Below are 12,735 nucleotides of genomic sequence, written 5' to 3' on the forward strand. Positions count from 1 at the left end.
TGAGCAAGTGCTAGCTATGTTTAAGACACATTTTGACCAAAAAATTGGTCACAAAGTCAATATAAACAGGTACAAATATTTGCTTATATCTAAATAAGAAACTATATTTAATTCTACTCTGTTTCCCTGTCAGTCATTTATCATTCAATTATAAAGTTTTGGTCAAAGAGGACATCAAAAATACGACACATTTTATAGAGTGTTATCTATTTAGTGTGCCTTGTGTTATCCAAATTCAACTGTTTACCAATGAAAGTCCTATAAGGATAATATGACTTTTTAAAACCCGCACTGAGTTGTTTTTACCATGCATGTGGTTCGAGTGTTTATTAACAGCACAAATAAACTTAATATATAAATAAGCTTTTAGAGATCTCCATTTGACATTTCTGAAAATGCCTTAACTAAATGTAAAGAAGAGGGAACACTCTAGAAGTTTATCTATAAGAAATTACTATCTTTAGATGCTACGCACCATTGTGTATCCCGTTCTCAGTGGGCAGGGAGGGCAGGCCCGGCACAGGCTGTGTGGTGAGGTACCAAACGGCATGCAGCACGTCAGTCGCATGGATTCGGTTGTGATCTGAAAGAAGAACCACATTGCTAATACAGAAACAGCAGTGAGCATATTTCTGCCGTAAAGTAGCCCTTTACAATCACACAACTTCCAAGTGCCACAATGATTAATGTTGTTGCATCAAATTACTAAAGAGCTTTTTAATTGTTTAATACTTATTAAGTTGGCTTGCTTACAAAGTGACAGCAAAACGTAATTAAAATTAGGCCCAAAGGAATCAGAAACATGGTCAGAAAATGTTTTGAAAATATAAACACATAACTTGAACCAAGACAACACGTAAGCAATTTGTCTGTACCCTAATAATTTGCACTGAAAAAATGAACCCAAAAACGCCTGATTGTGCTGTTTTTAATGTATAATTAAGATGAGAGAACAAACCTGAGTGAAGCATGTGCAGAAAATTAGCCAGTCACAAAATGAAGATGTGACGACTTTTTAAAAACCACATTGCTTTTCAGAGATATTTTATTTAAATAGACCAGGAGAGGCATCTGAGTAATCTGAGATTTTCATGATATAAATAAAACTTGTTCCCTAAAGTTGGACTTTCAGCTTTGTCTTCGTATGGGTATAACACAATCATCTTAGAACCAAACAAAACCTTTGCAAAGAAGGTGAAATTAGGTATGATTAGCATATTTTTGACTGTTGGCTTCTTTGCCAACCTCAAACAGGCTACAGTTTGGGTACTTTTCTTTATGCCCCAGCTGGTGTAAATTGATGTGATACATTTTGATGCCCTACTTTAAAATGAGTTCTCAGACCCTCTAGATGTACGTACGGAAGGCTTTGAGGAAGGAAACATATTCAGAACTAATCTGATTATGGTTTAGCTTGAAATACTTTATGGATTCCCATTATAGGGTAGAAAACTTAAAATGTATTGAGCTGAAAGAGTTAAGATAAATCACATGTAGCTTAGGATTGTTACAAAGACATGTTAGTAGCTGCATCATTATTGCTGTGATTTATAGTATTTTATGTTCTATGAAACAATCTGCTGCACCTGTCAGTATCTTACCTGCAAGCAACACCTGCTGTGTCAAGTGCTGCTGTTGATTGATCAAGTAAGTATGTAAAAGAGCACATTTATAACTTTATATTGTAATTGCTGTAGTTAAAATAAAATAAAAAAGGTCCATCTGTCCTAAACTCATGTCTGCAACCTGTTTCCAGTGTTAAATTACACATTCCAGACAGAGACTGAGAAGTGATGAAGTTTTATTACATGAGCAACAGATCCACCATGTGGCAGCTAAAGGTATTACTGCAGTTGTTTTTTATACTGTATATAAAAATGTGGATAGTCTACTCACAAGGTATATCCCTGTATCCGTTTTCCAAGGCATGGAAGTAGTTCATAAACTCTTTAGGGGGAATCCTGAAGGTCTCAAACAGACCAGTGTCCTCAAAAAGTCGATAGGAAACCTAAAAAATAAGAAAACAATCACCGCTGAAAATCTGAGCAAATGTTTACAAAACTGCTTTCAAATAATTTAAGAACCTATCTACCGGAGAATACAGAGATCTGCAAATCATAAGCACCATTCATCCACTTTTAATGCTACAAAAACAACAAGATGGATGTTGCAATTACAAAAAGTTAAAAGGTTCTGTAATGCTAAATATGAAAAACAGTTATTTTACTGATATCTAGACACTTGCTGTTTTAAAAAAAAATATTTTTAAAATATTTATTTAGTCAGTCATTTTCTACCGCTTATGCCATAGTGGGTCGCGGGGGAGCTGGTGCCTATCTCCAGCAGTCTATGGGCGAGAGGCGGGGTACACCCTGGACAGGTCGCCAGTTCATCGCAGGGCAACACACAAACAACCAAGCACACACTCATTCATACACCTAAGGGCAATTTAGAGAGACCAATTAACAGGCATGTCTTTGGACTGTGGGAGGAAGCCGGAGTACCCGGTGAGAACCCACGCATGCATGGGGAGAACATGCAAACTCCATGCAGAAAGACCCTGGCTGGGAATCGAACCCAGGACCTTCTTGCTGCAAGGCAACAGTGCTACCAACTGTGCAGCCCCCATATTTATTTATATATGTTAAATTTATGGGTCTTGATGATCTGGTTTGACCTGGACTCGTGGGCAGATTTTTTTGTTGTTTACTTTTCCAAAGTTGTTTTGCTGAAAACTTAATGTGCAAACAGTCCCTGTGACCCACACTGTCAGCTAAATATCAACACTTCACCAGACTGTGAATTTACTTTTAATACAATTTCTTCAGATTATTTAAATAATTCATAACAAATGTTATCTCCAGGCACTTTAAATGACAAACAGGGAAAGGTCTGTTTCAATATTCTTAAAAATAAAATCCAGTTTGTTTAATTCTAATCTGTCCAATTGATTTCAGTTCAATCCTATATTCAAAATCAGATCAGAATACATACAGTCCAATTCTATCCGTATTAATAATATAGTCAATTTTAGTACACTGAGTGGTTTCATGACAACTGGTTAAAAGTTGAGTTAAACAAAGCCCAGCTGACCTGCTCAAGTGAGCACAGCAACCATCATTAGAAGCAATGTGCAGGTCATTGCAAAATTATTCATACCATTGTAACATTTTTATATTTTTTCATGTTATAGACATAAATGTTAATGTATTTTACAGATATTTTGTGTCACAGACCAACACAAATAAGGATATAACAGCAGGAGATAAACATCTGGAAGTGGCATGCATTTGCATTAAGCCCCATTTATTCTAAGAGCCCTAAATAAAATTTGGAATCCGAAAAAGTCTTTGTTAAAAGAAAGACATAGAAAGTCCTGTTGGCAGTTTCCCACAAACAATGACAAACAGCAGACATGTGTTATGTTTAAAGGAAATAATGCACATCTCCATGCCCACTATGAGACATTGTAGTTGATGCATCATGCTGTGATGTAAAGCTTCTCCTCAGCAGAGACAAGGTCAGAGTTGATGGGAAGATAGGTGAAGCTAAATACAGAGAAAAACTGGAAGAAAACCTAGGAGAGACTACAAAAGACTTGAGACTGGGGTGGGGGATCATCTTCCAGCAGGAGAACGACCCAAAGCATGCAACCAGAGCTACAAACAGAATGGTTCAGATAACAGCAGACAATACAGCGGCCATTGTAGAATAAGGTGGTTCCAAAAAGCCATAAGTTTCAGATTTCTATTCTTAAAGTTTTAAAAGTCCTGTATCATTTTCTTCCCAAATAACAATTGCGTGCTGCCTTATGTTAGTTGTCACATAAGATCCAAATAAATTCAGTGAAGTTTGTGGTTGCATTGAATGTGGACAACTTCTGTAACTTTAGGGTTACATTTGGATACAATTTTATTAGACACGTTGTTTTTACCTGGCTGAGGATGCAGCCTGATTTGCCATGAGTCTTCTCCACAAGGCTGAAAATGGGAAAGTTCCAGTTGTTGAGCTGACTCATCAGGGGTTCCAGACCCGGCATGACCGGACTCTCCGGGGCAGACACTGACTTGCTCTGACAGGTGAATGTAAAGCCATGTAAAGTTCATCTTTGAGAGCCTTACACCTCTTGTTATCTTGTTAAACCCCCTAAAACTGTTTACCTCTGAGGATGGCAGGAGTGGGTGAAGAACAATACCCTCTGTCGGACATTCCCTACAGCCATCCCTCACTTCCGGTGGCTTCTTGCCTCCCTCTCCCTCGTCGTCGTTTTGTGCAAAGTCGCTGCTGTCACTGTGGTTGGTCTCATAAGTGCTATCATAGGTGCTGTCGTAGTCTGAGGAAGCTACAACGCGCTCATCTGGGAGGGGATCACACAGAATCAGAAATATGCGATTCTAAATCTTGGCTACCTTTTCTGTTTTTACTGTTTCCATGAAATGTTTCTGGGCTTTTACCTGGATGGGGTATTCTGTCTGTTTTGCTGCCTGATCCTACTCCATTGTTTAGTCGATTGTTGAACGGCCTGCCGCAGCTAAAAGTGAGAATGCAGAGACATATCAACTTACTTTCTGTATTTAGAACTGCTTAGGAGAGCACAACTGCCTGAACTTTACCTGCCGCAGAGTGATGGAGGCCGCCAGTGTATGGTGGTGGAGCTTGGTGCGCTCTGGCTGTGTGTTAAGGCTTTGTGATGGCTCTTGGGGGCAGCAGACACAGGAACTTGCTCTGTCAGTGGCCTGGCTAGCTCAGGAAGCTGCACCGAACACGTCTTTATTGTTGGGCTGGAGACGGGAGTTCCCTGGACAGGAGGAGACGAACATGGAGAGCCTAGAGGTGATACGCTGGAGGGAGGGAAACCTGGAAAAGATTGTTCCTCATGTTAAATAGAGTCATTTAAACCAAGAGCTCAAAAGGACAGAATTGTCCACACACACACACACGCACACCCACACACACACACACACACACACACACACACACCTGGTCTTCCCAGTGGTTTGCTGTAGAGGTGGTTGGAAGTGCCAGAGGCAGTGTAGGACGCTGACATGGAGCGGCTCTTTGAGATGGTTATCATCAGCGGGTTGTTCCACGAATCACTGCTTTAATGAGAGAATTCAATCAGATACAGAAATCTAAGTAATCCCACCAGGTTTAAAGTGCTGAGGTGTTTACCTGTCCACAGTGTGTTTGATGCTGGCTGAGCGATCTCTCCGTACAGGGCCCGGCTCGATGGTGGGCAGCCCTGTAGCTGACGTGGTCGTAGTCCAGGTTGATGAAATTCTTCTCAGCAATCCTGGGGGCAGACTCCTTCTAAGACGCTGCAGGGCAAATAAGCAGATGCATGTTAACACACATGTAACAAGGTTATTCATACTCCTTCAATTGTTTCACATCTTATCTCTTGTTCTCACACAAACGTTAATCTATTTTTTGGGGATTTCCTGTGATAGACCTACACAAGCAGGCAGATAGTTGTAAAGTAGAATTAAAGGAGACAGAGTTAATATTTTTTAACAAATAATAATCTGACCTTTCACTACAATTACAGTTGTATGTAGGGCATATATCTACAAGCTTTGTCCATTGATAAGCTCTGTTCATTGATAATTTGCTTAAGCTTATTTTTGATATAAACATTGCCATTGTAGGTATGACTGTATGTTTAGGTTCGCTGTCCTGCTAGAAGGTGAGACTCCAGCCAAGTTTCAAGTCATTTGCATCCTATATAAGGTTTTCCTCCAGGAAGACCTGGGTATTTAGCTCCATCTGTTTAAACATCTTATTCATCTGACATGTTTCCCTGTCTCAGCATCCCCACAGCATGATGCTGCCTTCACCTTGCTAGGGAAGTTGTGCAGGGTGATGTGCAATGTTAGTTTTCCGCCAAACATAGCATTTTACATGTAGGCCAAATTAAATTTTGATCTCATCTGACCAGAGAACGTTCTTCCACATGTGTCCCCGCATGACTTGTGGCAAACTGCAAACAGGACTTTTAAGGGCTATCTTTCAACAATGCTTTTCTTGTTGCCACTCTTTTGTAAAGGCGAGATTTGTAAACTGTATGACTGATACTTGTCCTGTCGGTAGACTATGACAGCAGTGGTTCTTGGCAGCTCCACCAGAGTTACCCTGGGTATCTTGGCTGATTTGGTGATGAATCCTGTCCCCTCAGCCTTTCAGTTAGTGAGATAGATTTGTAAATGTCTCATACGTTTTCTACTTTCAGATGATGTGCTGACGTGGGCTGCACAGTGGATCAGATGTTAGCATGGGTCCATTGCAACAAGATGTATGGGTTCTCTCTGGGTACCCCATGTTCTTCATACTATCCAAAATCTATGCATGTTAGGTTAACAGGTCTACATAAAATTGCCCCTAGGGTCGAGTGTGTTTGCCTTAAAGTTTTCCACAGTCTCATCCCTAACTGAAGGTCTCTAACAAACCTCTGACTCCTTCATGGAACAGCTGTATTTATACTGGAGTAAAATTACACACAAATGGTCTGTTTATTACTGAAGACAGCTGGTTTCACTTGACTTTATTTAGAGGTATTAAATCAAGGGGTCTGATTTATATATGAATGCCAATCTATTTCAAAATTTTATTTTTCAAAAGAAAAACTTTGAAAACCCAATTTTTCTTTGACTGTTATAAATATAAGCTAATAAATTGTGTAAAAGTTAAAGAGTTTTTAATACTTTTTCAAGGCACAGTGGGCACCAGAGACAGTCTAAGGTTGGAAAACATGCAATGAAATAACTAGAACGTGTCTTTCCAGACCTCTGAAGAAGACCCAGCCCTGCCTTTCTACCAGACCTTTAGGTGTGATTTTTTTCCAGCTTTACTAAAATCACCATTTGCATACTCACTAAAATAATGTGCGGTTTACAGCTAATGCAGGGCATGTAATTGTGCTCCTGTGTCAAGTGTACAGCTGAGCTCCCAGTGTGAGAGTTGCTTGACTCTGCTCTGATAAACTGTGAAAATACCAGGTCTAACAGAGCAGGACATTTAATCCTCTTTGAAAAAACCTATATATATTTTTGATGTTCTTGTAGAAATGAAATATTGTAAAATAAAATAAAACATTGCATTTACTGTAAATTTATATTTAAGTTTATAAAATTCTCTTGGAAATTTATTCACAGTAGTAACCCATGAGTCTGTGTTTCCCCTGGTTATAATTATGATGTGACATAGAGATCATTTTCTGGACACAAGTGTTTATATCTTTTATTAGCAGGAATAGTGACAAGGATAGTTAGAGGTGAGATGTCCAAAGTTCACTGATAGAGAACTGCAGCTCTGCAGGAAAGAATGACATCTTGTGGTCACCCTGTCTCAATAAAAACTATTAGACACTATCAAGATCAGAACCGGCTGTTTGGAAGGAAAAAAAAACTACTGGGACTTTAACTGGAACCTACTTTGGTCAGATTAATCTAATAATGACGAACCCTTCAGGTGGGCCTGGTGTGATACAAAGGATGAATATTTAGAAAAACAACTGTGTTAAATATGGTGGAAGCTCTGTAATGGGCATCATCAGGCTTGGAACCTGGGAACTTTGTTAAAGTGAATGGCATCATAAACTCTTCGAAATACCAGAAAATCAGAAGACTGTAAAAGGAATTTGTAAATTTCAGCAGGACAATATTTCATAACACATGGTGACATGAACATAGATATAGCTCACAAAACAGAAAGAGAACCTTCTTCCATTGCTATATCAGCCTTCAGACCTAGTCCTAAAAGACATAGTAGTAAATGGCTTTTAAATACAAGCTTCATACAAAATGCTAACATTTAAAACAAATGATGCTGGTACTTTAGCAGTCCACTGTTTTGTTACACCCTCTAAAAACATGATATTTCTTAGATGATTATGTGACTAACTGGCAAACCGGAGCTGAATTATAGGTAGAAAAAAGGGCAATGAACATGAATTGTCATGTTCAGCTTGTATTATTGTAAAGCTTTGATTTTGTGCAGATGGTCCTTAAACCTACATACATATATTCGACATAGACAGAAGTTAATATATTTTTTTATGCAAGCTCCTGTGTTGCTTTGTATTAGATCCTAAAATGCTATTTAAATTTCTTCATATATGTAAGTCTTACTTGCAAAGCTCAAACCTAACACGAAAAGCTCATTGTTTCATACTTCTTTCTAAAAAATGTTTCGTTTTCACACTGCAGGTTTCCTTGTGGTTCCTAGAGCTTCTAAAAGTGGAGCAGGAAGAAGAGCCTGAGGGAGGTGACCTGGAGCTATTCCTATGGTTACACAGCTATGGCCTGAACTGATGGAGGATGTCCCATGATGCGCTCACTGTTAGCCTTTTTTTTTACTCCCATTACAGATTTCATTAGCCGACAGTTTTTATGTTTGTTTCTCTGTCCTGATTCATCAAACCATATATGGAGGAGGAAGATGCCTCCTATGCTGTATCTGTGTTTGGTTAATGTTCCTTCTTCTTTAAATTAAGTTTTTCTCTCTAAATTTACGCACTATAAACCATTATTGTAAATAGTTTCTATATTACTAAACAGAGTCAATGTGAGGGTGTGGTGATTTGTCCAGGTTATAAATCTGCTTCTCATCCACCAATTTAGGTGTTTTTGTAAGCTGAAGGAAAGGGCATTTATAGGGGAAAAACCCCATTACTATTTTTTATTCGTCATCCCACATTTAAAACCAGACACATAACCATAAACTGTTCCAGCTGAATAAGAGAAAAATACAAATAGTGCATAAAGTACAACCACAATTCTAATGAAGTTGGGATGTTGTGTAACACAAAACAAAAACAAAAAAACAGTACAGTGATTTAAAAAATTTAAAAATCCTGTTTAACCTATGCAATTAAATACATTACAAAGACAAGATAAATTATGTTCAAAGTGAAAAACTTTGTGTTTTTTTTTGCAAATATTCACTCTTTTGAATTTCATCTTTGCAACTCAATCCCTAAAAGACTGGGGAAGTTGAAGAATATTCAACACCTGTTTGGAACATTTCACAGGTGAACAGGTTAATTGGAAACATGAGTGTCATGGCTGAATTTTTCACTACATCTACAAGTGCATGTTATAACTCTACCATGCAAGGCTAAAGCCATATATCAACAAACAATGAATGGTAAATAGCCTACACTTGTACAGAGCTTTACTAAGTGCAAGGAATCCAAAGTGCTATACCCCACAATCAGTCATCCACCCATCCTCTGTCCACTATCAGCAGGCAGGGCAGGTGAAGTGTCTCGCCCAAGGACACAACGACTGAGATGGACGGTGTGGGGATTCGAACCAGCAACCCAGCGGTTACAGGACAAACTCCTGCCACAGTCGCCCAACACCCTGAAATGTTGCCAGCTTTTTTAGGCCCGAGCTCATCTTAGATGGACTGATGCAAGGTGGAAAAGTGTGATGTGATCCGACGAGTCCACATTTAAAATTGTTTTTGGAAATCATGGACATCGTGGCCTCTGGGCAAAAGAGGAAAAGGGCTTTCTGGATTATTATCAGCACAAAAGCCATCATCTTTGATGGTATGGAGGTGTGTTAGTGCCCATGGCATGGGTAACTTGTACATTTGTGACGGCACCATTAATGCTGAAAGGTTATGCTGCCATCCAAGCAACGTCTTTTTCAGGGACGACCCTGCTTATTTCAGCAAGATGATGCCAAGCCACATTCTGCACGTGTTACAAGAGCGTGGCTGCATAGTAAAAGAGTGCAGGTACTAGACTGGTCTGCCTGCCGTCCAGACCTGTCTCCCAGTGAAAACATGTGGAGCATTATGAAACGCAAAATACAACAACAGACACACTGAGCTTTTGAGCAACTGAAGTTGTAGATCAGTAGACTAATTGAATTTTGAATTGTGTCACTGTCAAACCACAAACTTGAATATGTTTTATTTGGTAGACCAGTACAAGTACTGCATTATTGTGAAGTAAAAGGGTTGGTATAACAAAATTAAAAATATGTTATCCAATTGTGTTAGGCCAACTTAATTTTTAGAATCTCTTCAATTCCAGCTACAGGTCTTATAGGTTAAGTCTTTATCGCATTTAAAGACAATATTTCTTATTCTCTGTTGCAGAGTCATCTCTTTGAGATGATTAAAGCTTGACAACTGTTTTAACCTAATCAGGTGTGTTCATTGGTCTTCATGATGCTGTTTCTTTTTTTTTATTATTATTATTATTTTTTTTTTATTTCAGACAATGATTTCGGTAAATAAATCAATTTCAGAAATGCTTATAACAAACGAACAAATATCCAAATACCATACAAAAAAGTGTTTGGTAAACATTAAATTAAATTTCCAGTTCCAAATAAATTAAATTAACTTAAACACAAATAGCAACCAGTAAAATAAACATAAAATAAACATATTCCAACAAGCAAACTTGTCAGTATAATTAACCTGAGATCTGACATTGATTATTAATTAATATAAATTGTCTGAAAAGGGGTATGAAGAAGTAAAACTTATTTTTAATACCCCTTCTCCCTCTAATTGCACTTAAATTAACTGAGTAACCTTCCTAATTAACATCTATGTTTTTGATCCAGAATTCACAAACCAAAAACTAATAAATAAATATATATACACAATTATCTATATATATACATATACACACATATACACATATATATATATACACATATATACATACATACACATACACATACATACATGCATATATACACATGCATAAATACCCACACGCATACATACACATACACACATACATATATATATATACACACATACATACATATACACATGTACACATACAAACAAACATGTACCTCCACATATGTACATGTAACTGCACACATGCATACCTACACTCACAGAAACACACCACACATTAGGCCTAAATCCACATTCACATTCTTGTATATCGGCACTTAGAGACCCCCCCCCAAATCATCAGAGCCACAATCCAACACCACAGCTCCACCACCACCAGCTCCCCCCACCAATCCCAACCCCACACTCCATAGCGCAAGGTGGCAGACAAGATCCCCAGGACCCCCCTGAACTACCAAGCCGTCCACAAGAGTCCCCTGAACCCCGACCTGCCCCCCACCACCACGAGGCACAGACCGAGGAGCAGCGAGAGAAGCCAGGCTGCAACAACTGCAGCGTCAGGCTGCAGCTACAGAGTACCAGAAGCAAAGAAGAGGGCCCAGCACCCCCATGCACCCCATGCAAACACACAGCAGAAACACAGACACGCACACACACACACACACACACATACATACCGTGCTCAGATGAGATACCATTCACCTCGCCTCTTCATCCCAATACATGTTGAAAAACATCAGTTGTAGTCTTTTTTTAAACAGACTCATGCTTGGACATTGCTTCAGCTCTTTTTGGAGTTTATTCCAGACCTTCACACCACTGACTGAAATGCACATTCTCTTCATGGTGGTTCGAACCCTCAAGGTTCTGAAATTGAGATTTTCCCTGTAGTCATAACCCCCCACTCTATCAGTGAACAGCTTTTGAATATTTTCTGGTAGTTGTTTATTTCTAGCTTTATACATCAGCTGAGCTGTTTGAAATTCTACCAGATCTGGGAGTTTGAGGAGGCAGGACTCTATAAATAGTATGTTAGTATGGTCGTGGAATCATGCCTTATGAACCATTCTGATGGCCCTTTTTTGTAATGTGCATAACGGTCGCAGTGAGGTTTTATAGGTGTTGCCCCATATTTCCACACAATAGCTCAAGTAAGGTAATATAAGTGAACAATACATAATATGAAGAGCATCATGATTTAGAAAATATTTAGCTTTGCTGAGAACAGCAATATTTCTGGATATTTTTGTTTGAATGTATTTTATATGAGGTCTCCAGCAAATCTTATTGTCTATCATTACTCCCAAAAACTTAATTTCTTTAACTCTCTCTACTGCTATATTATCTATTAGGATCTGAACATCTGTTCCTCTCCAATACCCTGGCCTACGCCAGGGTATTGGAGAGGAGAGTCCGACCGATAGTCGAACCTCGGCTTCAGGAGGAACAGTGTGGTTTTCGTCCCAGCCGTGGAACACTGGACCAGCTCTATACCCTCTACAGGGTGCTCGAGGGTTCATGGGAGTTTGCCCAACCGGTTCACATGTGTTTTGTGGACCTGGAGAAGGCATTCGACTGTGTCCCTCGTGATGCCCTGTGGGGGGTGCTCCAGGAGTATGGAATCGGGGGCCCTTTATTAGGGGCCATCCGGTCCCTGTACGAGCGGAGCAGGAGTTTGGTCCGCATTGCCGGCACTAAGTCGGACCTGTTCCCAGTGCATGTTGGACTCCGGCAGGGCTGCCCTTTGTCGCCGGTCCTGTTCATAACTTTTATGGACAGGATTTCTAGACGCAGCCAAGGGCCGGAGGGGGTCTGGTTTGGGGACCAGTGGATTTCGTCTCTTCTTTTTGCGGATGACGTGGTCCTGCTGGCCCCCTCTAGCCAAGACCTACAGCATGCGCTGTGGCGGTTCGCAGCCGAGTGTGAAGCGGCTGGGATGAGGATCAGCTCCTCCAAGTCCGAGGCCATGGTACTCGACCGGAAAAGGGTGGCTTGTCCTCTTCAGGTTGGAGGGGAGTTCCTGCCTCAAGTGGAGGAGTTTAAGTATCTCGGGGTCTTGTTCACGAGTGAGGGAAGAATGGAGCGGGAGATCGACAGACGGATCGGTGCAGCTGCCACAGTAAT

General features: G+C 39.8%; 1 protein-coding gene across 1 annotated transcript in view; it reads right to left on the reverse strand.

The window, feature by feature from the left end:
• LOC124884138 (cGMP-inhibited 3',5'-cyclic phosphodiesterase A-like) overlaps positions 1-12,735 on the reverse strand; it is a 115,177-nt gene that overhangs the window by 22,746 nt on the left and 79,696 nt on the right. The window contains exons 3-10 of the mRNA XM_047391833.1: positions 5,173-5,318; positions 4,981-5,099; positions 4,614-4,857; positions 4,455-4,531; positions 4,161-4,357; positions 3,935-4,072; positions 1,897-2,008; positions 476-583 (exon numbers count right to left, since the gene is read on the reverse strand). Coding sequence (XP_047247789.1) covers positions 476-583; positions 1,897-2,008; positions 3,935-4,072; positions 4,161-4,357; positions 4,455-4,531; positions 4,614-4,857; positions 4,981-5,099; positions 5,173-5,318 — 1,141 coding nt within the window. The remainder of the gene's footprint in view (positions 1-475; positions 584-1,896; positions 2,009-3,934; positions 4,073-4,160; positions 4,358-4,454; positions 4,532-4,613; positions 4,858-4,980; positions 5,100-5,172; positions 5,319-12,735) is intronic.

This window comes from Girardinichthys multiradiatus, chromosome 18 (genome assembly GCF_021462225.1).
Source record: "Girardinichthys multiradiatus isolate DD_20200921_A chromosome 18, DD_fGirMul_XY1, whole genome shotgun sequence".
NCBI classification, from domain to species: Eukaryota; Metazoa; Chordata; class Actinopteri; order Cyprinodontiformes; family Goodeidae; genus Girardinichthys; species Girardinichthys multiradiatus.